This window comes from Magnolia sinica, chromosome 7 (genome assembly GCF_029962835.1).
Source record: "Magnolia sinica isolate HGM2019 chromosome 7, MsV1, whole genome shotgun sequence".
NCBI classification, from domain to species: domain Eukaryota; kingdom Viridiplantae; phylum Streptophyta; class Magnoliopsida; order Magnoliales; family Magnoliaceae; genus Magnolia; species Magnolia sinica.
In genome coordinates, this window is record NC_080579.1 from 89,937,676 (window position 1) to 89,962,856 (window position 25,181).

General features: G+C 40.4%; 1 protein-coding gene across 3 annotated transcripts in view; it reads left to right on the top strand.

The window, feature by feature from the left end:
- Nucleotides 1-25,181, top strand: part of LOC131251670 (uncharacterized) — a 46,330-nt gene that overhangs the window by 6,019 nt on the left and 15,130 nt on the right. The window contains exons 2-12 of one of the 3 annotated variants that reach the window (XM_058252531.1): nucleotides 6,459-6,528; nucleotides 17,984-18,085; nucleotides 18,622-18,722; nucleotides 18,823-19,091; nucleotides 19,996-20,258; nucleotides 20,674-20,827; nucleotides 21,649-21,758; nucleotides 21,898-21,985; nucleotides 22,392-22,727; nucleotides 23,101-23,175; nucleotides 24,162-24,844. In XM_058252531.1, the coding sequence (XP_058108514.1) occupies nucleotides 18,924-19,091; nucleotides 19,996-20,258; nucleotides 20,674-20,827; nucleotides 21,649-21,758; nucleotides 21,898-21,985; nucleotides 22,392-22,727; nucleotides 23,101-23,175; nucleotides 24,162-24,844 (1,877 nt within the window). In that variant the 5' untranslated portion in view covers nucleotides 6,459-6,528; nucleotides 17,984-18,085; nucleotides 18,622-18,722; nucleotides 18,823-18,923. Of the gene's footprint in view, nucleotides 1-6,458; nucleotides 6,529-17,967; nucleotides 18,086-18,621; nucleotides 18,723-18,822; nucleotides 19,092-19,995; nucleotides 20,259-20,673; nucleotides 20,828-21,648; nucleotides 21,759-21,897; nucleotides 21,986-22,391; nucleotides 22,728-23,100; nucleotides 23,176-24,161; nucleotides 24,845-25,181 lie in introns of those variants that run through there. The other 2 variants (XM_058252532.1, XM_058252533.1) reach the window with 2 other exon arrangements.

Sequence of the window (25,181 nt, forward strand, 5' to 3'; positions counted from 1 at the left end):
ACTCTGTTAATAGCCTGAAGTTTGGATTCCTACAACACAATGATATTTGCCTTCAACTTTCTACAAACCTTCTTGGCCTGGGCCCTCTTGACTATGTTGCCCAATCCTCTCACATTCTAGGACAATATAATCATTAATCACAAACTTTGCACGATCTCGCCTTTTTTCGTCCGCTTGCTTTAGCTGCATAATTGTAATTTATGGAGCATTCAAAGCTTAGAAGTTCCCTCTATCCCTTGGGGGATTTCTTGGGCTTAGAAGTCTAAAGGTCCTGCTGGCGCTGAACTGCTCTAGCTTGAACAAACTAGAAGAGCGAATAAACATCTTGATTCTCGAGTTAGACCATCATAATTGCTCCTCCAAAATTGAGCCTCTTCTCCATATGCCTCTGAATTCATATCTTCCTTCTTTGGGTGGACCACATAGATTGGAGCAAAACCTTCTCTCAATTTTTTTTCCAGCAGAGAGAGGTGTGACAACTAGAGCTTCCTCCAACAACTCTCCTTCGAAAGGCCTACCACCATGCAACAACTCCGCTTCCTCTAGTTCTTCAAAATCTTGAGAATCGATGATGGTAACCTCTCCTTTGCTTCTCACTATAACAATCCACTGATGTTCCAAGACGACATCCACATGATTACCATCCTCTCCATGCACGAATATCCTTGAAGGAAACTCCCTAGGTGGCAAAAGGCAGCTGCTACCTCTATCAAAAGGGATGGAGACCCATTTGAGCTTCTTTGCACGAGGACTCCACCAGAAAATCCCTCTTCAAAATAGATAGGTGCTTCTGATATAAAAGAGGTGGTTGGTCTCATACATGAAGTCTTTAAGTATATGTGGTGAGGAGATAAGAATAGGCACACGTGTTGACGAAATTACAATGGCTAAAGTTTGATCATTTGCATGTGTGTCCTTGGCCCTTCATCTGAGTGGGCATTTGCATGATCGTCAATCTTAAACTCTTTTTGTTTGACAAATGCACCTCCCACCCCTGCTACGTGTCATCGTTTGAGCAATTACCTCCCTCCATTTCAAAATTTGAAAATGGGGATTGAGGTGAGGAGCCGGAAGCGATCTCCTCACGTCGCGTGTTCCATGCTTGACACCCATCTAGGATCTCCACACCAAGTGACAGGCTAGGACTAGGATTGGGTCTTGAACCTCCATTGTTCCCCAAGTTTGGGGACATGTAAAAGATGCCCGATGCTCCCGCTTCACATGGAGCACCACATGTCGTCGAGAGAGCCACTCTCCTCTCACCAACCCCCTCTCCTCTAATGGCCTCCTCCCCTCCTACCATTCAAAACTCCAGAATAGTAATGAACTCGAGCTCCATCACTTGTAGCCTGTCGGAAACCATGGTTGTTCGATAACCCTTCAACCTCCTACGACTTCCAAACATACCCCCAGTGACGCAGAAAACCGCCTTGCTCCTTGCTTTGAACATGCATCACCACCCGTTTATCCCTTACCATCGCAGATATTGATTCCGGATCCCCTAACCCTTTCTTTGCCTCGCACAAGCTCTAACCACCCCTATCTCCTCTCCCTTCTCCATCAAAAGGGTCTATATCGACAACCTCTCCTAGGTAGGAAGCGATCACAATGAAAAATTCTTGGAACCAAGAACTCCAATGGAACCCTCAAAATTAAAAACCATGCCTCTTCCTTACCGAAATGGAGAACTCCCACCTGCCTATAGGCCCATACCTATGAGTAGCTGCAACCATAAACAGACGATCTATGTTCTCCTCCAGCCGTAGGCATATCCACACATTAAACCCCATCGGTTTAATCGAATACCACCTCTGACACCAATCAACACCATTTGTCTAGCCATGATCTAATTTGGAATGTCGTACCTTCCTTCGTCACTGCAACTACAAAGCTTTGCAGCGATTCCCAGGACTTCTGAATCACCTCCAATTTCAAATGGGCCACTAGCTCCTCTCCTGTATCTTCTGTCACAACCCATCTCCCCTCTTCTGCTGGCTCCACTACAGTCAACTCCATTTCCCCATCTTTCAAGATTTTCATATCCTTCTTCCCGACTGCTATGTCCCTGTGGGAGATAGAGGTCACTCTTGTAGTTTTAACAGTATTGCTAGTGCCCTCATGAGACCCTGCGACCTCCTTAGCCAATCTTGTCTTTGTAGGTCTCTGAACTTAACCGCCTCCCTATTTCTAAGCGAGCCCCTTGCACCATCGACTTCTTCCCCCCGAAACTTTCTCCGGGCAACATCTACATCGCTTGGGCTAGCTCTTCCTCTAAGCACATATGAACGAAAGCAAATCCTCGATAGGCCATTGTGAATCTATCTTTGGGTAACACCACCTCCATCATTGCCCCCTCTTCCGAACACCTTGGAGACATTAATTGGTTGCTAACCCTTCGGGAAGCCTTCGACATTGAGGGTACTCTAATTAACTCATTTTCCCACTTGCCTTCTTCCCCATCATGCCCACACTACCCTCCCCCTTTCCATTCCCAACAAAACTTCCCTCCTGCAACTAACCCGGGGGAAAGTTGCTTACCCCATTCCTCGTCTCAATGCCTTCCTGTTGCCACTCCTTCTCCATCCTTTCCGTCTCAATGCCTTCCTTATGTTGTTAGTGTTGTGAGCCGATTTATGAATGCACCTCATAGTTGCCACTTGATGTTGTTTATCACAACTTAAATTAAAGTACTTGAAAGAGTTTCTAGTTGGGATCTTTTATACTCTCGATAGTGTTGACGTAGTCCTATCTTTTTAAAAAAATGACATAGTCAACTTAATGTTGAGACCTATACTGACATGTCTCATACTTTCCACTTGGATGTTGTTTATCACATCTCAAAGAACCTAAAATGGTCCTCCAGTAAGGGTCTTTTATACTCCTGACATAGTCAACTTAATGTTGAGGTCTACACTCATACTGACTGGGTGGGGTTGCACACATATCGTCGGCTACAAGCTATCATACTTTGTGGGTGTAAACTTGATTATGTAGAAATGCAAGAAGCAACTGGTAGTGGCTCGCTCAAGTGCTGAGACAAAATACCGGTCCAGGGTTCGTGGTGTGTGAGCTACTTTTGGCTGAAGACTTTGTTCACTGAGTTGCATATTCCAGTCTCCCTTCCAATGACACATTAATTTGGCTGATATCTATATCTCCTCCAATCTTGTCTTCCATGAATGTACGAAACATATCGAGGTTGATTGTCACTACCTTTGTGAAAAGGTGGCTTCTAAGGTAGTTCACATATTGTATTAGAGCCCAAATGATTAACTTGTTGATTTTCTAACCAAGGGCATAATTGCATTAACCATCATCATCTTCACTAGATCTATCACAGCCATGATTGATATCCATGCTTCAACTTGAGGGGAGTGTAGTGAGATATTTCTTTCTATAGTCATGCATGTAATATTTGTTTCTATTCTGTTTGTAGTCATGTGAAGTACCATAACTTCGCACCCCCCCCCCCCCAACCAAAAAATAAATAAATAAAAAATCCTAGAGATTCAATTGATGTGCCCTGCTAGTGTGTTTCTATCAATGAGGCTTCGAGTTCATCCAATCCCTCAAGGTTAGTGTACCTCCTTCCCTGTCGAGGCTAGATCCACACTGCTAGGGCTAGTCAAGGCCAGTGTTTGAAATATCGGTATCGCGTTACGTTACATATCGTATCTTTGGGATACAGATACGCATCGATTATCGCATGGGATATATCTTTTGTATCAGGTAATTTATCACACTCTTTGGGAAGCATTAGGAATGGTCGAATTTTTCAATGAAACTTCAAGAATGGTTAAAAAGGGCCTTAATACACACTTCTAAATCGTAACATCTCGAAAAAGATGTGCACATAATAGGTTTCCTTTGTATAGGTCCTAAGCTATGCGCTGTCTGACTGAACTAATATAACTATATTCAAAATGAATGCACAACATTTAGAGTATATGTGATGACCATTTCATCAAACACTCCTAAATACTTCAAAATTAGTCTCAATTGATAGCGGGTTGAAGGGAAAATTTGAAAAAAAGTAATATTTTAATGTTTTTTTAAATTAATTTTTAGTTAAAAATAATTTTTATTTTTCAAAAATTGACAAAGACTTAACAAATCAGTAGATCAGCCCTTATACATGCTTGATTTCATGTTTGGAGTGTAACATTGCAAGCAATTTGGGAGAAATTGGGAAAATTTTGAATTTCCCCAATTCAGATCACCTACATTTAAAATTTGAAATTAGAGTATGTGATGATCATTTCATTAAATACTCCTAAATACTTTGAAATTAGTCTCACAATTGATAGCTGGTTGAAGGAAAATAAAAGATAAAAAACAAACATGGAGACCATGAAAAGCCAATGGATATCGAAATCAAAGCTCCAACTCCATATTTTTTATGTGAAACATGAAAAAATAATGGATTTATAACCATTTGACACCGATTTAACATAATTTCAACAAAAAAAAGGGATCGAAAATTGAAAATGCTCACCAGATCAAACATGTGGGATATATCGGCACCAATGTTTTAAATATCGATGATATCGGCTGATATATTCCACGATTGTATCCTACCTATGCAATACGAAACGGACAAGTAGTGCCAATATATCCCACTTGTTCAATCCGGTGAGCATTTTCAATTTCTGATCCTTGTTTTTTTGTTTTTGTTGAAATTATGTTAAATCAATGTCAAATAATTACAAATCCATTGGTTCTTCATGTTTTGCATGAAAAATTATGAAGTTGGAGCTTTGCTTTCGATATCATTGGTTCTTTATGTTCTCCATGGTTTTTTTTTTTCGAAAGTTTCCTTTGACTAGTTGTCAATTGAGACTAATTTTGAAGTACTTGGGAGTATTTGATGAAATGATCATCACATACACTTTAATTTCGAAATTTGAGTATAGGTCATGTTGTGCCGTAAAGGCCATTATAGGGCCATAAAGGCCATCACGAAAAGGTAACGGTGGCAACCGTTACACGTTACGGCCGTAACAGCCATTATGGAAAAAAAAATGACTCGTAATTGTCGTCAACGGCACGTTACGTCCCCTATAAAGGCCATAACAGCCCCGTAATTGTCTGTTATGGGGTAGATACAAGTTTACTATACTTTTTAATCAACATTACGGGGCAAATACAGGTTTCTCAGGATTTTTTTCAATAAAAATGGGACGGTAATGGCCGTTACGGGGGCCGTAACAGCCGTTATGACCCAAATCATAAAGGTAACGGTGGTGGCCGTTATGGCCACCGTTACCGTTACAGAACACCTTGGTGTAGGTAGTCCGATTTGGAGAAAATTAGGAAAAATTCAAAATTTCTCCCAAATTGTTTGCAATGTTGCACTCCAAACATGAAACCAAACATGTATTAGGGTTGATCTACTTATTTGTTAAGTCCTTGTCAATTTTCGAGAAGTAAAATTCATTTTTTAATTAAAAATTATTAAATGATTTTTTTTGAAATTTCCCTTCAACTAACTGTCAATTAAGACTAATTTCGAAGTATTTAGGAGCGTTTGATGAAATGGTCATCACATACACTCTAAAATTTTTGAGTTGTTATAATTTAAAAGTGTGTGTTAAGGTCTTTTTTTTACAATCCCTCAAGTTTCTTTGAAAAATTCAACCATTTCCCCAATGTTTCCCAAAAAGTGCGATAAATTACCCAAAACAAACGATATATCCAATGCGATAACCAAAACATATTTGTATCCCAAAGATGCGATACATAACGCGATACCAATATTTCCAACGCTGATCGGCACTACCTATGTTTTGTATCGCACAGGTGGGATACAAGATATATCGTGGTATATATCGGCTGATATCGTCGATATTTAAAACATTGAGTCAAGGCAAATGATGGATTGCACCGTCAACAACCTCAACGCTCAACTTTCTATGTGAATATAAGCAAAGTATCATATAGACCCTTATTTAAAGGGGAAAAATATTTGTGAGGAATTATACCATGCTCATTGGAAATGAACATAATAAATAAAATGTATTGTTGAATCCGCAAGTCCCTTAATTTTTTTTGGTTTCAACAAATCCTACACTCCATACTGGTTTCTGAATTCAACGCATATGTGTGGCCAACTGTCCATGTAAAATAGTAGGTATTAGTATACACAAGTTTTGGTAAGCCCACATACACAATCGCTTGTATATTTCTACTTTGCACTTCGTTTCCGTTCAAGCTTCAGGTTTCATAGACATTTTTTTTTTAAAGACACGCGCACACACCCCTACACACTGACACCGTAGTGGAATTTCACCACCTATGGATACTCGAACCCTTGACCGGGTGTTGAAACTCCTGAGAGTCTACCACCCGAGCAAGAGTAAGGATCCCTTCATAGACATGCATATGCATATGAAAAGCCAAATGATGCTAATCCTTCATAATTATGGGGGATTCATAATATCTGCCTTTATATTTTTCAGTAATCTGGAAATGAAAGAGAGAAAAACTACTACTACCCTCAAGCGCATCTTGGTAAATTGTGCTTCTCAGGTCAGTCACATTAGTTGGGCTGCTTCACTTTTTGGTTATTCTTCATCCATTCTTTCGGGGCATTTAAATTCTTGAAATGCTTTCATGGTTGTGGTACGATGCTTCATGAATAGATAAGCATGCTTTTGTATTTGCAGGGAAGACTATTGCAGTGTTTGGAATTTTCCTATATTTGCCAGTGCGCCTTTTGCGTTCGTTTTGTGGGCCATGTGCCTTCCAGGGTCAGATAGTACTGTTTTTACTTTTAATGCAGAAGCTTTGCACTTGATTGGAAGAAAATGGAAACCCACAAATCAAGACATACATAGAAAAAGAAATACACCCACACCTGCCGAGATAAATTATAGGTCTCATTCTTCAGTAATACAGATGCATTGTCCTGTTTTGTGCCACTGTGGATTGACCTTGTTATGAAGCATGAAGATGAACTAGCACAATAAGGTGTGAACACGTGCTAGTGTTGATGATTGATTCCATCTCTAGATACTCCAATACATCTCCAATCAATCCAATAATCAGCAAGAAGTTAAGAAATAATAAAAGGTAAAGATAAATATCCCGAATCACCACCCAAGGCCCCAAGTAATCACATTCTAGGGGACCTGAATTCCATTACATAAGCCAAAAAACTAATGTTGTTCATTAAAACCAAAAAATCTTGAATTCGCCTCTTCCATACCTATGGCCTTTAAAAAATAAAAATAAAAATCCAAACGGATGGCTTTATAGCCCAGATATAGAGCTCTACCATCATCAAAAGAAGCCTGGGTTAAAAACCTATTGGTCCGCATGGATTACTTACCTCTTTTGTCTCAACCTGCTAAAAAAGATTAACCAACAACTAACATAGAAAGTCCAGCTCTCACAAGACTCTATACATGTTAATTATAAGGACTATTTATACAGTCGTAGGGTTATATAGAGAGTCAGAGACCATATGGTTTATACAAAATTCCCAGTATATATGGGTGGGTAGTATGTGGCGAGAGGTAGTTGCAGGTAAATATGAGGTGCAAGCAGGGGGGGTGGTGTGTTAGGTAATCCTCATTTTATAGGGAATCAGGGATATGGAAGGCGGTGTCCAGGTTAGAGAGCAAGTTTAGCGTGGGGATTGTTTTAATTTATTTTTTTCTTGGGGAGACAGAGGATCCAATTTTGGGAAGATGCTTGGCTTGGGGTTACACTGTTTCAAGAAGTGTTCTTGAGGTTAGCTTCTCTTTCTGCAGATAAAAATATCAATTTTGTTTGTTGTTATTCGCTATGTGGAGGTGCAATCATGTGGTACCCTCTTTGTAGGAGTTTGTTTGACAAGGAGGTGGATGAGTTCACAAGGCTTTAAGGTAGCCTCTAGGATTGTGCTCCTTTTATGGGGGAAGGGGATTTGATGGATTGGAAAATTAAAGTTCTAGCTGCTTGCTAGTGGGGAGGAATAGGGTGTTAACAATTGATGACCTTTAGAAAAGGTAGTTGGTGCTTCCCAACATATGCGTGATGTACATGAAAGATGTAGAAATGATTAATCATCTCTTCATCCATTATTCGTTTATTCAAAAGACATGGGAGAAGTTCCTCGCTCTTTTCAAAGTGTGGTGGGCCATGCCAAGGACAATTGAAGACCTTATGGTATGGCATGGAGGTGGGCTTGGGAATTAAGCCCGGATGGTGTGGTGGTTGGTTTTGATGGCAATATTATTGGCTATCTAAGGGGAAAGGAATAACCGATGCTTATAAAATAAGATTGGCTTGGACATGGAAGTGATTAATGTGGTGGGGTGGGCATCTTGTTTTAAGGCCCTCGATGATTGTAATCTTTCTTCATTGTTCAGGCTATAGTTTTCCATGTCTCTTTTGCCGCACTTGATAAAAGATCGTTACCTTTAAAAAAAGAAAAAAGAAAAAGAAAAAAGAGATGACAAGACTAGACTACAACATTCAATCATACCACATTGTCTGTCTAGTTGTGAGGTAGAGCCTACACCTTCATCACTCTCTAGCGCCTCGAATTTACCCATATTCATCCAGTGATTATTTGTCGGAAGGGTAGGATTCTCCTTCTCAATGATCCACTCATCATCAGATATGGATGGTAAACAAATTGGATTGAGCACTTATTTTTTCTCTCTTCGCATGGCGCACTTCAAGTTGAAGATTGTATTTTACAAACACAAGGGCATTCAATCTTTGTTCGTCAAGTTTATTCTCTTTTTAAAATGTATCTACATGAATATATAGTTTCATAATTAACTATAGTATATACTTATTAGTTAAGTATATAAGCAATTAACAATGAGATCCATGAGATTGAGTTCAATAAATTTTCACTTGCTCGAAAGTGCTCTAGTTGCACTGGCAACCAGTAGCATTACATGTTACACTCAAAATACAAATGGCTAGCTTTTGCAATCTTGGACACCCATCTCCATAACTCTCCTATCATAAACTTATATATCATATAATAAAAAGAATTAAATATTAAACTAAATAAATTAAACTCAAAATAGACATTTAACTAGTCAAAGTCAACTTTCAATTAACAAGAAAAATAATTCATAAGTTACTTAGTTGCTTTGTTGTTCTTATTAACTCGTGGGTTCTCTTCTAAATAAGCAATAAGCCTTTCAAACTAGTTAATCTTCTTATTGATAATTTCCCTTTTCTTAGAATATTGGATCGTTCTTTCAATACAATCATATAAGCTCATTTTTATTTTCAAACAAGCCAAAAAGCAAAGAATACAAAAGTAAAAAAAATAAAATAAAGGCTACAATCTACAACTTTAACCGGTTAGCTGGGAAATGAGCAGAAGCTAAAATATTTGTTGCTTGCGCCCATTCAATTACATCCCTTTTTGTCCAGTTAAAAACTTCAACGAACTAGCCCCTTCGATTTTTAAAACAACAACTATTTCTCTCCAACCAAGTACTACAAAGATTTGTTAATAGGCATGGATGCCATATTCTTTTCCTGATCTTGTTTTTACCACCTCCATGTCAAGCCAAAAAAAACTGATCGACTGATCTTGGAATAACCCATGAAACTTTGATCAAATTTAGGAAACCAGACTACAATTTTGATGCCAAAGAGCAATGAAAAATAGGTGATCAATCAACTCCTCATCACTATAAAAGAAAAGACACATTTGGAATGATCATGTTGCGCCTTCAAAGATTATCAACTATAAGAACCTTTTTCCTCCCCACCAACCATGCGAACGCCGCCACCTTGGCTGGAGCACCATAGTGCCAAACATTGGTTGTATGGCAACTCATCCACCTCTTCATTGACCAAATTCCTTCCACGAGGAGCCCAAATAACTTCCTCACCATGAATGGAGAAACCTCTCAACCAAAATATTTGGATCCGAGGCAAGACATGCTAGCGAGGGAATAATGAACTCAATTTTTTATTTCCAGCTTACACATCATCCCAAAATCGTATCTTCTTGCTGTTTCCTAATGAGAACCCCACACATTCACAAACTTCGTCTTTGAATAGATTCATCGATTTCTATAATGATGAGGCCCTATACAAGGAAAAAGCTTTTGTCCATCTACCTCCCTCCTCCAAGCTATATTCTTCTACCCAACATATCTCTCCATAAACTTTCATGCTTAACCCCAAATCTCCACACCCACTTACCCGACAATGCCCTGTTCATAGTATCCAATTGTGCAATCCCGCTCTTGCTTGAGACATTAGTTTGCATACTTCCTCCCATTTCACTAAATGGAATTTATGCTTTTCTTCCAAACCTGGCCATAAAATCCCATCTAATATTTTCTAATTTGGCTTCCACGGATTTTGGACATTTAAGAATAGACAATAAATAAATTAGAAGATTAGACAACCGATTTAATTAGAGTCAACTTTCCACCCAAATAAAGATGCTTGTCCCTCTAAGATAATAATTTCCTTTCAAATCTTACAATCACTTTATCGCATAAACACTTGGCCGGCTTCTCAATACATAATAGAAGCCCTAAATATGAGGTAGGGAAGAAACCTGCCCTACAACCAAAATGACCTGCCCCACCCCTAGGAGTTCGCTTTTACTTATATTAACCTTTAAATCGGAAATTGCCTCAAAGCATGTGATTATGGACCAAAGATTGTCTATTTTCCTTTCCTCTGCTTGCATAAAAGTAAAGTATCGTCTGCATATTGGAGATGAGAGATTTGAAATTCTGAATTATCCACCTGAAAGCTTTCCACTAATCTTGCTGACACCCCTTGTTCTATCATCCGCTCAAATGCCTCCATCACCACAACAAATAAATAAGAGGATAATGGATCATCCTATCGCAAACCTCTAGAAGAAGAGAAATATCCTGACGAAACTCCATTTACCAATATCGAAAATTTTGGTGATCGAATACACGCTTGCATCCAGGCTCTCCATTTCACCCCGCGTCCTAAACATGGTAACATATAATCTAGGAAGCTACAATTGACATGATCATATGCTTTTTCAATATCTAACTTACAAATAATGCTCTTGTTTCTTTCCTTTTACAAGAATCACTACATTCATGAGCTATAAGGACACTATCCACAATCTGCCTACCTTTTGCAAATGCTCCTTGAGATTTTGAAATCACCTCACTTAGGACCAAGCTGAATCTAGAAGCCAAATCTTTGTCAAAATCTTATACACATCCTTTGAAAGACTAATTGGCTTGAAATCTCTAAGACATTCCGCCCCTTCTTTTTTAAGGGATTAAGGCAATAGATGTTGCACCAAACTCTTTAGCCAAATGACCAATTCAATAAACTCATGGATAAAGCTGATCAGATCATCTTTCACCATACTCTAGAAAATCAGAGAGAGAGAGAGAGAGAGAGAGAGAGAGAGAGAGAGAGAGAGAGCAACTGGATAACCATATGGACCTGGAGCCTTATCACTCCCTAACCCTAAGATTGCCTTTTTAATTTCTTCTTCTGAAACTAGACTTTCTAATGATTCCACCGATTCCGAGGATAAGGATGCAAAAGAGAGATTATCAACAGAGGGCCTCACCCATTCTTCCCTTTTTAGCTTATTTTTATTTTTATTTTTATAAAAGCTAACAATTGTTGAGCTAACTTTATCCTTACTTTCAATTCTTTACCCGTCTACCGTTAGACTTGTTATTTTATTAACTCGAGCCCCTGCAGTTTTCATAGCATGAAAAAATTTTGTATTCTTATCACCCTCTTTCAACCAAACTGCCTGAGATTGTCGTCTCCACTTAATTTCCTCCTCTCTTAGCCTTGCGTTGTGTTTTGCTCTATGGACCTCCCTACACGCCCTCTCTTCCTTTGACAATTCTTCATTCTCTTCTTATGCGTTAAGGGCTTGAATATCTTGAAGTAGTTTCGCCGACTCTCCTTCACGAGGCTTCCACACTTCCTGTTTCCATACTATAATTTTCTTTTTAAGCAATTTCAGTTCTAGAACAAACGAAAACCCGCATATCCATCCACCTTGAAAGAGGACCACCAATCTTTGATTTTCTTTGCAAATCCTTCCGCTTGTAACCTCGCGAGCTTGAATCTAAAAGGAAGAGGTCCCCAATGCTCTTCCTCCACTTCTAAAATGATTAGGCAATTGTTAATGCAGGGGCATTTTCACACCGGGCTCGAGTGGTGTCGCTTGTGGGATGCAGGGGCGCACTCGGGGTGGGTGGGGCTCACGGAGGAGATCTTGTGTTTGAGACTCCTCACGGGGGGTGATTAATGCGTATTTCACACCAGGCTCGAGTGGGGTAGCCTGTGAGATGCCGAGACACATTCGGGGTGGGGTGGCCCATGTGAGGCGGTACCCATGTGATTTGGGGCACACGAGGGGGGTTTGGTCGAGGTTCTAACCCATGAGATGTGGGGCCTGGGCTATGAGATAAAGGGATTAAGTCGCCATGCTCTAACAATTCGAGCTTTTAGAGCAAGTGGTTAATTGTCCTGCATCAATTGTTTGACACTGGTTTTGGCAAACCTCTTTGATACACAAGAGGATATTTTTCTATCCAATTTAAATTTAGTAATATTGATTTGACCATTTGACCACGTGAATTTCACTTCTCCCATCGGCAAGTCCACCATTTCATTTCTTACTATCCATTTTGAAAAAATTCTCATACTACGAGTTATTCGGCCGCCGTTTGATTTTTCGTACAAGAATCTCATGACTTAAAGTCACCTTCCACATAGCACGACAAATTCCACTTATTTCTACAAACATCCAACTCTTCCAAAAAATGTGACCTATTTGTCAGAGTTGACGAACCATATATGGACATGAACACCCGCCGATAGCCTGAAGATAAATCACGGACCAACATTGATACCGAATAGTTCCCGATCCAATAGTCCTCTTTCAACCAAATATTTGTATACCAAATTATAATAATTCCACCTATTGATCCTTCTGCCTCAAGAGCCACCCATTCTTTTGATCTTTTGCTCGACAAAGAATTTATTTACTTGCAATTTGGTCTCCTGAAAAGCTATCATTTGAGCTTTGCATTTTTTACACAAATCCCTAATTTGTCCTCTTTTTGCGGACAACTCAATCCCCTCACATTCCAGCAAATTATCTTCATTGAGAACTTTTTCTTCCATTGTTAGCCCGTGCTGCAAGTATAGGAGAGGTGATGCGGGACAATTAACCACTTGCTCGAAAAGCTCGAACTGTTAGAGTATGGCGAATTAATCCCTTTATCTCATAGCCTAAGCCCCACATCGCATGGGTTAAGACCTCGGCCGAACCCCCTTCGTGGGCCCCAAATCACATGGGCTTCCCACCCCGAGTGTCCCTGCACCCACAGGCTACCTCACTCGAGCCCGGTGTGAAATGCGCATTAATCACCCTCGGTGAGGAGTCTCGAACATGAGACCTCCCCTGTGGGCCCTAAATCACATGGGTCACCCACCCCGAGTGTGTCCTCGCATCCCATGGGCTACCCCACTCGAGCCCGGTGTGAAAATGCCCTTGCATTAATTACCCTTGGTGAGGAGTCTCGAACACGAGACCTCCCGCTCTGATACCAATTTGATGCAGGACAATTAACAACTTGCTCTAAAAGCTCTAACTGTTAGAGTATGGTGAATCAATCCATTTATCTCATAGCCCAGGACCCACATTGCATGGGTTAAGACCTCGGTTGAACCCTCTTTGTGGGCCCTAAATCACATGGGATGCCCACCCCGAGTGTGTCCCCGCACCGGGCTACCCCACTTGAGCCCAGTGTGAAATACGCATTAATCACCTCCAGTGAGGAGTCTCGAGCACGAGACCTCTCCCGTGGGGACTCCAAATCACATGGGTCACCCACCCCGAGTGTGTCCCCGCATCCCACGGGCTACCCCACTCGAGCCCAGTGTGAAAATGCCCCTGCATTAAGATGATTGAATCATTAAGTGTGATGAGGCCCCTGATTTATTTGACTGCCTTTGATTACAATCATCTGTCAATCTTTACCCACTTAGAGTTTGAATGTTTATCGTCCTTCCTCTCAATTCCATCACTCGTTGATCATGTCCCAAATCACCAGATGCCACTTTTAACTTCTTCCAAATTCTTCGCCATTTATCTTTCCCCCAATACATTGCTTGATAAATGTATTTGATGATCGTCCTCTAATTCAAATCAACTGACCTTAGTATCTTAACCAATGAGAGAGTACTCTTCAAACAATACTTGATGGATGGTCAAATATCTACATTGGCTAAAGACTATATCATGTACGCGCTTTCCCTATGGGATCTTGGAAAAAATGGCTCTTTTTTTCCATTCGTTCGAGGTAAACATCGACCTCAAACAGATCATATGCTCATGTATGCTCTGTAGTGTTAGCAAATCTTGTCATTGTCGGCCTAGTTAATTCACCTTTTGTATGTTTTCACATCAAATTCAAAACCCAACAATGCTTGTAAATGTACGTAGTTATAGCACTTGCCTTCACTATAGTTTCCACGTAAACTTGCAATTTACCGATGCCTGCAAGCATAAGATCTATGCAATGGGCTGCACATGATGACCAAAATAACCTTTCTTCTTTAGCAACATTTGACCCGCTTTTACATATGTGGATGCATTATCTGTAACTTGTACCACATTCTCCTCAACAACCTCATTATTGACGGATTGAAGTAATGCTAATGAATTGTCTGCATTCTTTGAAATGTTGGATGCATCAACAGTTTTCAAAATAACTGTACCACTCAAACTATTAACAAAAAAAGTCGGTAATACACCTATTCACTCTATCCATCCCGGCATCTGACATGATAGTATATGCTATTTTTATCGGTCCTTTCCTATAAACCTCAATTGCCTTTTCTATATTCTCAACCTCCATCTTCAAAAACTTGTTTATCACTTCATGATAAGTGGGAAGCTTCAACCTTGATCTGAATGCGGCAACGACTTCTCTCATCGGTGCAAAGAAATGGCTCTTCACAATATTGATCCGTAGAGCATTTGTGTAGAGGAAGCTAACAATAGAAAGATAGGCATCTCCTTCTTCTTTTTTTTTTTCTTTTTCAAATTATATTTAGAGTGGCTTGTTGCTTTCCTCTTCCCCCACTCTCTCTTCCAACAAAGTCATCCACAACCCTCTTCATTTTTCCTCTATCATCCAATTATGCCACATCATTAATGATTGGAGCTTTTCCATCTTACATAGCTTATTCTTGTTGTTTCTTGTCACCAGAATTAATTTCTAACAATTTCTTAAACTTTTCCACTACATCGTTATCTACTTGTGAACATACTGTTCTACATATGTTTCTATTCCATGGAGTTGATGTTTCATTCGAAATACACCTCTCCAATAACTTTCCATGATAGTTACATTTGAGGTGAGGGTTAGTGTTTGCATCCACTTTTGAACAATAATCCCATTATTGTCATGCTTAGATTTCTTCACAATCTTCAAGAACAATTAGCACAATCTTAGAGTAAAGATAAAGATAAAACCAAAAGACAGATATTAGGAAAAAAATAATTATTTACCCTTAAAATAAGCATATCAATCGTTAAGAAAAAGAAAAAGACAAAAATATTGAGTGTTTTGCAACTTATTACCCTAAAAATGGAACAAAGGAAAGGGACAATATGAATAATCTATTAAGTATTTTATATAAATTCGTACCTATTTTGTTGTAAAATCTCAATGGTGAAAGTGATGTTCGATTCTATTGATCAACGAAAAGGATATGTTGAAAGTTTTCCTCTAGGTTTTCTAAACTCAAAAACTCTTCTCTTAAAAGAAATATAAGTATTTAGAAAACAAATGATGCAGGACAATTAACCACTCGCTCTAAAAGCTCGAACTGATAGAGCATGGCGAATTAATCCCTTTATCTCATAGCCCATGCCCCAAATCCATGGGTTAGGTACTCAGCCGAACCCTCCTCGTGGGCCCCAAATCCATGGATTCCGCCTCATACGAGCTACCCGCCTCACATGGCCCTCAAATCTATGGGTTCCGCGGGCTGCCCACCCCGAGTGTGCCCTTGCATCCTATAGGCCACCCACTCGAGCCCAGTGTGAAAATGCCCCCACATTAACAAATGGGTTAAAAAAAAGCAAAAAATGAAATAAAATGAAATTTCAAAAAATGAAAAAATTTACCTTTTTTTTGAAAAAAACGGCGAATTATGCACGATTCATGATTTAGATCGTACAATTTAAATACAAACTGTATGATTTGATTGTACTTGCGATGTGGGTGTATCCTTTGAGTCATATGATTTGTATTGTGAATTGCTTGATTCAGATAACATTGATCCTAGCCGCCTATCTTGTGACAAATTTTCAGTTGAATGTGACTGCTATTGTATTTATCTTTGGTCTATCTGTAAGCCACCAACCAAAAGGCAAGGGTTGTCCAATTATGAGATTTTTGGGGCATGATCCATCCATGGCGGGGGCTCAATGGACCAAATTTCTATATATTAAACATGCGACCCATTTTCAGATTGAAAACCTGAGTATACTGTTGGAAGCCTCAGGTCTAGGAACATATAGTTCCTCGCTTACTATGCACTGAGAGTAGATTAACAAAACATTGACAAATAGTTCACTGAATAATGCAAGGGCATTTTCACACCGGGCTCGAGTGGGGTAGCCCGTGGGATGCGGGGACATACTCGGGGTGGGTAACCCATGTGATTTGGGGCCCATGGGGGAGGTCTTGTGTTCAAGACTCCTCACCGAGGGTGATTAATGCCTATTTCACATCGGGCTCGAGTGAGGTAGCCTGTGGGATGCGGGGACACACTCGGGGTGGGCGGTCCGTGTGAGGCGGTATCCATGTGATTTGGGGCCCACGAGAGGGGTTTGGCCGAGGTTCTAACCCATGCGATGTGGGGCCTGGGCTATGAGATAAAAGAATTAATTCGTCGTGCTCTAACAGTTCGAGCTTTTAGAGCAAGTGGTTAATTGTCCTGCATTAAATTGGTATCAGAGTTGGAGGTCTCGCGTTTGAAACTCCTCACCGGGGGTGATTAATGCAGGAGTATTTTCACACCGGGCTCGAGTGGGGTAGCCCATGGGATGCGAGGACACACTCGGGGTGGGTGACTCATGTGATTTGGGGCCCATGGGGGAGGTCTTGTGTTTGAGACTTCTCACCGGGGGTGATTAATGCGCATTTCACACCGGGCTCGAGTGGGGTAGCCTGTGGGATGCAGGGACGCATTCAATGTGGGCAGCCCTTGTGAGGCAGTATCCATGTGATTTGGGGCCCACGATGGGGGTTTGGCCGAGGTCCTAACCCATGCGATGTGGGGCCTGGGATATGAGATAAAAGGATTTATTCGCCATGCTCTAACAGTTCGAGCTTTTAGAGCAAGTGGTTAATTGTCCTGCATCACTGAATCTTATTAAACTAACCTGCGAGTGTTGTGTTACTTGCCTGTATTACTTTTTCGCGAGTGTTGTGTTGCTTGCCTGCATTACTTTTTCTTAAGAACAGTAATTGATGGCATATTGCACTCCATTATTATACATGAGTTGCCATGGGTATATGTGCTGAATGTGTACATGATCTGGACTGCTTGTCCGACAGGCCCCACTATGGATGGGTCATGACACAAAAATAGATTGATTCGACAATCCTAACCGCCCAATCAGAATAGGGACCAAAATGGAAGGCTGCCACTTTTTTTCCTCTCATACCAAGAGATTAAGATCATCTGATTAGCATGATTCCCGGACCATGGGCAGTTCATGTGGAGCATGCCAGATGAGCATTTTAGATCTTGTACGTTGTACCCACATGTGACTATCACATTCGAACTCATGTCACTGAGGTCTTTGACGAGCCCAATGCAAATAGAAATCCTTTATGTCATGATATATACACAGTACTGCTGACAAAAAAGGGAGGGGGAGATGAATGATTACTAGATTTAGGAAGCAAATGATCTGCCTCGTGTGCCTTTCCTTTTTGATAGTCACTAGTTTCGGCAGGCCAAAGAATATGGGAGCTGCATTGCAGGAAAGGTTCCAGAGATTGAACGCGACATGTGTTTGAAGGAGTTTCTTGCCCTAAAAGCATGCATGCAGAACACTGTATCACCCTTACCCTTGATAAAGAAAATATCAGAAACGGGAATTATATGATCCTCTACACGAGGAATTGCACAATATCCTCAAGGCTTGAGTTTTTACAAGTGGGGCCTGTGGTTCATCGATCCAGACTGTTGATCTGATTTGACCCACATGGATAGACCTTAACCTAAAATCTCCCACATTGGAAGATCCAGCCATCCAATTTCTGGGCTTTTTTCCATGGATGGAGTGGACCTTTGCTGTATTTTTTTGTTTCCTCAACTGTCTAATTGAATCCAATTGGTTGGAGAGGTAGGGTTTCTCATCTGTTAAGATCGTTTGGACATTATCTATTCATGTGGGACCCATCAGCTCAACGGTCAGGATCCTTACTACATGTCCCATTTGTACAAACTCATTGCTCCAGGATACTAATCCTTGGACCAAAGATCCTATAATTCCCTTTATGAATAAATGCTTTGGAAGCACTTCATCTTGTTGGTTCACTGTTGCCCTGATGAGATTTTTTTTTTTTTTTTTCCCCTTTTGCCTTGAAGGTAAGAAGCAGGGCTTGAGGTTTGCTATCAGAATATTTATCAGACCTTGCCAACTTCTGTTAAAGCTTGGAGATGAGAAAGTCAATAGAATGCAAAATACGGTACTGCATTCTTTGATCAATACAAGATGATGCTGGAAATTTTCATCTTCTTTTTTATTTTATTTTTTTACTTACGCATTGATTAGAATTTGTTGTGCAGATTTCAGAGTTCACAAGAGTTTTAGATTGCTCAAAAGTACATATGTATCAAATTCTTCAAGTATAGTTATCATTCGGGCTCAAAGTAGAAAAAGTTAGAACATGTTTGGAAAAGTATCAGGTGATCAACCTAGGGTTGGTTTAAATGGATCTGGTGCTCTATCACATGTTTATATCCAGCATCCACCCCTAAGATGCAGCATTCCTGGAGCAAGCGGTCTGTACCATGATGATGGGAATAAGTTACTGCTCTCTCCAACATCCAGTGAGGTAGTATAATGTTTCAATATTCTATGATGCTCAATTCAACGGACAAGGGTTTTTTTTTGCCCCAGCAATGGTAGTTGTGGCCCACCTTTTGGCAACCTAATCTGTTAATGTGGTGGGACATTCATGGGATGGTTGGCACCCTACTTCCCTTGGTGGACAATCCCTGCCATCCATTGGAAATCAATAAATCAAACGGAGTGTCCAAATTGCATGGATCATCCGATATGGGAGGCCCACTTTTTGGTAACCTAAGCCGTTGATTTGGTGGGACAATCATGGAATGGGTCAGCACCCTACTATGTCTCCTAGCTGACAATCCCAGCCGTCCGATGAAAATTATAATTAGAACTGATTGTCCGCATTGCATGGATCATTGGATAGGGCAGGCCCAACTTTTGGCAACCTAAGCCGTTGATCTAGTAGGACAATCATGGAATGGTTGGTTGCTCCTGCTAGCAGACAATCCCAGCCATCTGATGGAAATTGGTAATTAGAACCCATTGTCCACATTGCATGGATCATCCGATAGGGGAGGCCTACGTTTGGGTAACCTAAGCCATTGATCTGGTAGGACAATCATGGGATGGGTCGCACCCTACCATATCCCCTAGAGGACAATCCCAGTCATCCGATGGATTGGCAATTAGAGCTGGTTGTCCACAGATAATCCAATGGGGGAGATTTTTGGGGTATCTCCCTTCCATCATGGGTCCCACCATTGAACAATTTTGATGACCAAAAGGTTGGTCCACATTTACAGTTTATTGGGCTGAGTAAATGCCTGTTCAAACAATTTATTTATTTTTTCATGTCCCATATGATGCATAGAGTATCAAGGGTGTGAAGAATTTGAATTGTTATGGTAAATTGAAGTCAATTATCTTGAGAGGATCTACTTTTGCAGGTTTTTAAATGGAGAACTGGTCCATCAGCTTCACTGGATGACACTCCTACTTCTGATTCGATTAGTGAAGGGCCTGTTTTGTCCATTCGGTATTCTCTAGATGGGAAGGTTATAGGCATTCAACGGTCAAATCATGATATTGAGTTCAGGAATAGAGAAACAGGGGAAACTTTTAGCCAAAGGTGCAGGTCAGAGTCTGAGAGCATACTGGGATTTTTCTGGACCGACTGCCCAACATGTGATGTTGTGTTTGTAAAGACTAGGTATGTACCAAAAAAGCTCTCCCTCCCTCCCTCCCTCTTCCAAACAAAATATTTATTAGCCTATTGAGCTATTCTCATGCCTAACAAACTCCTTGAAGCCTATTCTCATTGCCTAAGTATGATCAATTTACTTGGATCTATACTATCTCATATGAAATCGTTTCTCTATGTCTACACATGTTGGCAAAAGTTATCTATTCGTGGAATACTTTCAAACCTATGCTCTTAGAGCTCCCCATTCACTTGAAGTGCATTGAATATAAATTTGTAGTGTTAAATATATAAATATATACGTCCTTTTTATTTAGAGCTTTGTTTGGTTAAACAATTGCATGTTTGCTTGATTTTATTTGTTTTTTTTTTCCTTACCAAAGCATGTCCCATTCTCATTGAATTGATTCAATGTCAATCCCAGCGGGCTGGACTTGTTTTCCTTTGAACCTGAGTTGAAGACACTCTGCTTGGTGGAGACAAAGCGACTCAATGTCTGCTGGTATGTTTACACACATGAAAGTAGGATGGTTCTTCTTGCTTCTGGAATGCAATGCAAAATTTTCGCTGGATTTCAGGTATGCCTGCTAACCAACTTCAATATGGGATTGCGCTTGAATGTAAGATGTATATTAGAGCTTAGCGAAGTCCGCATGCGCGTGCAATAAAGCTCGTGTACAGTTCACAGATGTGCCGCCGCAGGACAGGGCGAGATCCAATCCATCCTTCAGGTTGGTGTGACCTTCTGCATGTTTTCCCAAAAGTAACTCCAGTCCACTCAGCATGAGGGCCCTAATATTGAAAACAAGTGGATACGTTAGAAAACTTTAGCCAAAATTTTCAAAGCTGCACATTTGTTTTGCAAACTGTGGCCCACCTGACGAGTGGATCATCAACCTGATTTCAGTGGATCATCAACCTGATTCTTGGGCAAGGGCATCCATCTAGTGATGCTTCTCTGATGGATGGATTGGATCTAGGGCCTATCATCCCTTGCTGGCACGTGTGGCATGAGTTTTATTGCTGTGCATGTAGCAATGCTCTTTATCTTGATATGAAAGTCTCAGTAGGTAGTTGCTCTATAGTGTCTTACTGTTATTTTAGTTATGTAAAATGTGCCTGCATAGACGTATTGATTGGGAAAACGGAAAGTTTATCTGTTGGGTACACCATGCATTTGTGCTTCTTAGAGCTCCCTCCAAAATTGGACAGTCCTTATTGATAATTCAGCTGAGCAAGCACAACCTCAGGTCTTGTTTTCCCAAACATGACTTTTGGAAGAAGTCTGCACTTTTCTTTCTGATATCCATGTTTCAGCATGGTGTGCAATATTATTCACTTGTAATTTTCATTTACTGGTTTGCTTTAATTTCTGCTTTTTGTATTTGTTATATTTCAGTTTTCATCTGGAGGAATCATTCGATTGCCAAGGTTTGAGATGGAGATGTCTAAAGCTGAAGCAAACAAGAAACCTGTATTAGCAGCAGAAGATGTACACATTGTTACAATGTAGGTTCTTTTTCAGCAAGTTTCTTTTGTTGCTCGAGTCCTTTTTTGCACTCAAGAAATCTCTTACTTTTGTTGCATAATCTTTTTGGAGTATTTTTTAAATTAATTTGTTTCTTCTTTTTTTGCTCTGTTGTCACAGCTATGGAAGGATATACTGCTTACAAGTTGATAGGGTTGGAATGCTAGCCAACTTCTATAGGTTTTACCGTGATGCTGTTGTGCTGCAGGTATATGTGTGCTGAAATGTTTGGAATTTTCGAGACACGTTAGGTCCATTCTTCCAAATAGCTACCATTAGTGATAGGCTTATTGGATACTAAATAGAGCCAAAGAAAGAAAATACTTTTTATTTTGCTTTTCAACATTGATCAATTTATTCTGTTTTTGCTTCATCTCAGACTCATATACATTGTAAATTGCCTCTAAAAGTTCATTCTCTTCACTAATTTCCTCCTTCCTAAAGTTTTTGCTCAGTGTAGGAGACATTGAAGGAAGAAATCCATGAATGAACATTTTGTAGAAGCATGTAGTTGATTGCTTGGATGGAATCTCTAACAAATGCGGTGTTTTGGCTATATCTCCCAGCAGTATGTTGATTGCTTCTTTCCTAACTGTCATCAAATGCCTTTCCAGGGTTCTTTGCCGATTTATTCCACTAAGATAGCAGTCAGCGTCGTGGATAACGTGCTTCTTGTTCACCAAGTGGATGCAAAAGTCATTATACTCTATGACATGTTTACAAATTCCCTTGCGCCAATATCCGCTCCACTCCCTCTCTTATTGAGGGGTTTGTCAAGGACAAACACTTCTTCCTCTCAAGGCACTAGCATCCAGACCATCAATGTGGAGGCAATTGGAACTAATGCTCATGAAGGAATTATGTATGGAGATGGATGGACTTTTCTCAATCCTGACCTCATATGCGATACTGCTCATGGCATATTGTGGAGGATTCATTTGGACTTGGAGGTGAGAGAATTGGTGATTATTAGGAGTGACAATGGGCCAGGTCTCAATCAGCCTTTGCTAATCAGGGCTGAGTTTAGGTGTAGATCTGATCCATAACAATCATAACTGAATATGGACCCCGCTGCATGCTGGGCCAAAGTAGCATTAATTCCTGCCCACGCCTGGTCCATTTGTTAATTGGGTTTGAAATTCAGTCCCTATCCCAGCTTGTGATTGGTCAGGCCTAGAAGCCTGTTGGTTCGGCCCTACCCATCGTCATATCCAGTGATTGTTTATGGCAGTTATTCATATGATATATTGTGTGCCCTTTTTTACATGAAAAGAGATTAAAAAAAAATAATAATCTTGCATGAAAATCGTCTTTGGCCCCCAGGCTATTGCAGCGAGTAGCTCAGAAGTGCCGTCTGTTCTAGAATTTTTGCAGCGGCGAAGGTTTCAATCATATAAGGTGATGGACCATTCTCATCCTCAGCTATGTACTTCTTGGAATGATGTTTTATATGATTCTTGAGAAAAAAATGCCATTTTTAGCAATGGTGCCCATGGGCCTATCTTTGGGTGACCTTAGCTGTTCATCCAATCAGTAGACCATATGCTAGGTGTGGCAACAGTTCATGTCTGATTGGGGCCTAATCATTTGGTTCGATTAATATTGTGGTGGAGGTTTTGAGCTTCAGCTTCCTCTCATCCATGTTTGAATCACAAGAGTGGGGTACCCACCAGTGTAACAAATATCGTTGAGATTTTAAAAATCTTGCAATAATATAGCAAAAAATACACTAGATGATATTATTGTGATATTAATGCAGGGGCATCACTGGGCTCGAGTGGGTAGCCTGTGTGAAGTGGGTGCACACTCGAGGTGGGCAGCCTGTGTGAGGTGAGACCTATGTGAAGTGGGGTCCACGAGGGGGGTTCGGCTGAGGGCCTAACCCATGTGAAGTGGGGCCTGGGCTATGAGATAAAGGGATTGATTCGCCACGCTCTATCAATTCGAGCTTTTAGAGCAAGTGGTTAGTTGTCCTATGTAAGATATTATCGCAAGATTTACAAAATATCAGCAGATTTTTAAATATCGTGTTTTATCGCAATATTTATTGCATTATTGACTTGAAAATGGTAAATACCTTGAGGAATTTGTTATATATATATATATGTAATTTATTTATTAATTTACAACTACATATTTTTAAATATTCTTATTTTTGGCGAGATTTTCCCGATAATATCCTGAGAAAATTCTGGGCTGAGAATGAGATTTGTCACCATGGTCCCCACATGTATAGTATATTGGCGTGAACAAATGACCTAATCAAGCGTTTGATATTTCCTCTTTACAACTATGTTCTGTATGGGTTTTCTTAACATCCAAAGCAGTGATGCCATGTGATGAATTCTGGTACTGATGCTTTGCCACTTGATTTGTTCCATCAGGCAAAGCAATTGTGCTTGGCGATAATGCGTACTGTGATTCTGGAAAGAAGACCCGTGGCCATGATTACTAGGGCAATAGATGTATTGGTTGCTTCTTACTCTTACTTGATGAAAACAGAAAATTCTCTTCAGGGAGGTACTGGAAGTACTTGTTCTGGCAATCCGGTTTCCACTGGAGTTGAGAAGACTCATGCTTCTAGCATCCATCATGCAGATGTCTCTCAGGCAGTGGCAGATGAAGCTATCAACAGAGTAGATGTGCATAGAAAATCGACAAGACAAGAGTCTACTAGTGGAGTGGAGAATAACCCTCTCAATCTTGACTCAATTTCTGACTCCAAGGAGAACACAAACCTCGAACAACTGGCATCCCATTCAGGAAAATCTCTTGAAAATTCCCCTTCTGGTGATCTTTATGGTTCCGGTACCCAAGAGGTGAAAAAGAATCGCGCTGGTGCTGAAACTTCAAAGGCGAATATTGAGCAGTCACCTTTACAGTCTGAAGTTCTTGAAGCTAGTAGCAACACATTGGATCCGAATGCTTCTGATCAGCAAGGATCTCAGGTTGCTTGTGTAGCAATTTCACCAGATGAAATGTATAGCTCTGTATTTGCACTCGTCGAGGAAGAGATTGCTGGAGACACCACTTATTTGGTTGCTGTTATCATTGAGTACTTCCGGAGGTATGAGATCCATTATTGCTTGTTCGCATTCCAGAGCTTTGCTAAGTGCACACATGTGTGCATTAAAACTCATCTACATGCCACACGTGCCACCATGGCATGTAGGTTTGAGATCTAATCTGCCCATCAGGTTGGTCTGACCTTTTACATGTTGAAAATCTGGTCCACTCAGCATGTGAGCTCCAATACTGGAAGCAGGTGGATTGGTTAGAAAGCTTCAACAAAGTTTTTCAGCGCTGTACATTTGTTTTGCAAACTGTGGCCCACCTGATCAGTGGATCAACCTGATTCTTGGTCTAGACGATCGATATAGTGGTACTGTTTTGATAGATGGATT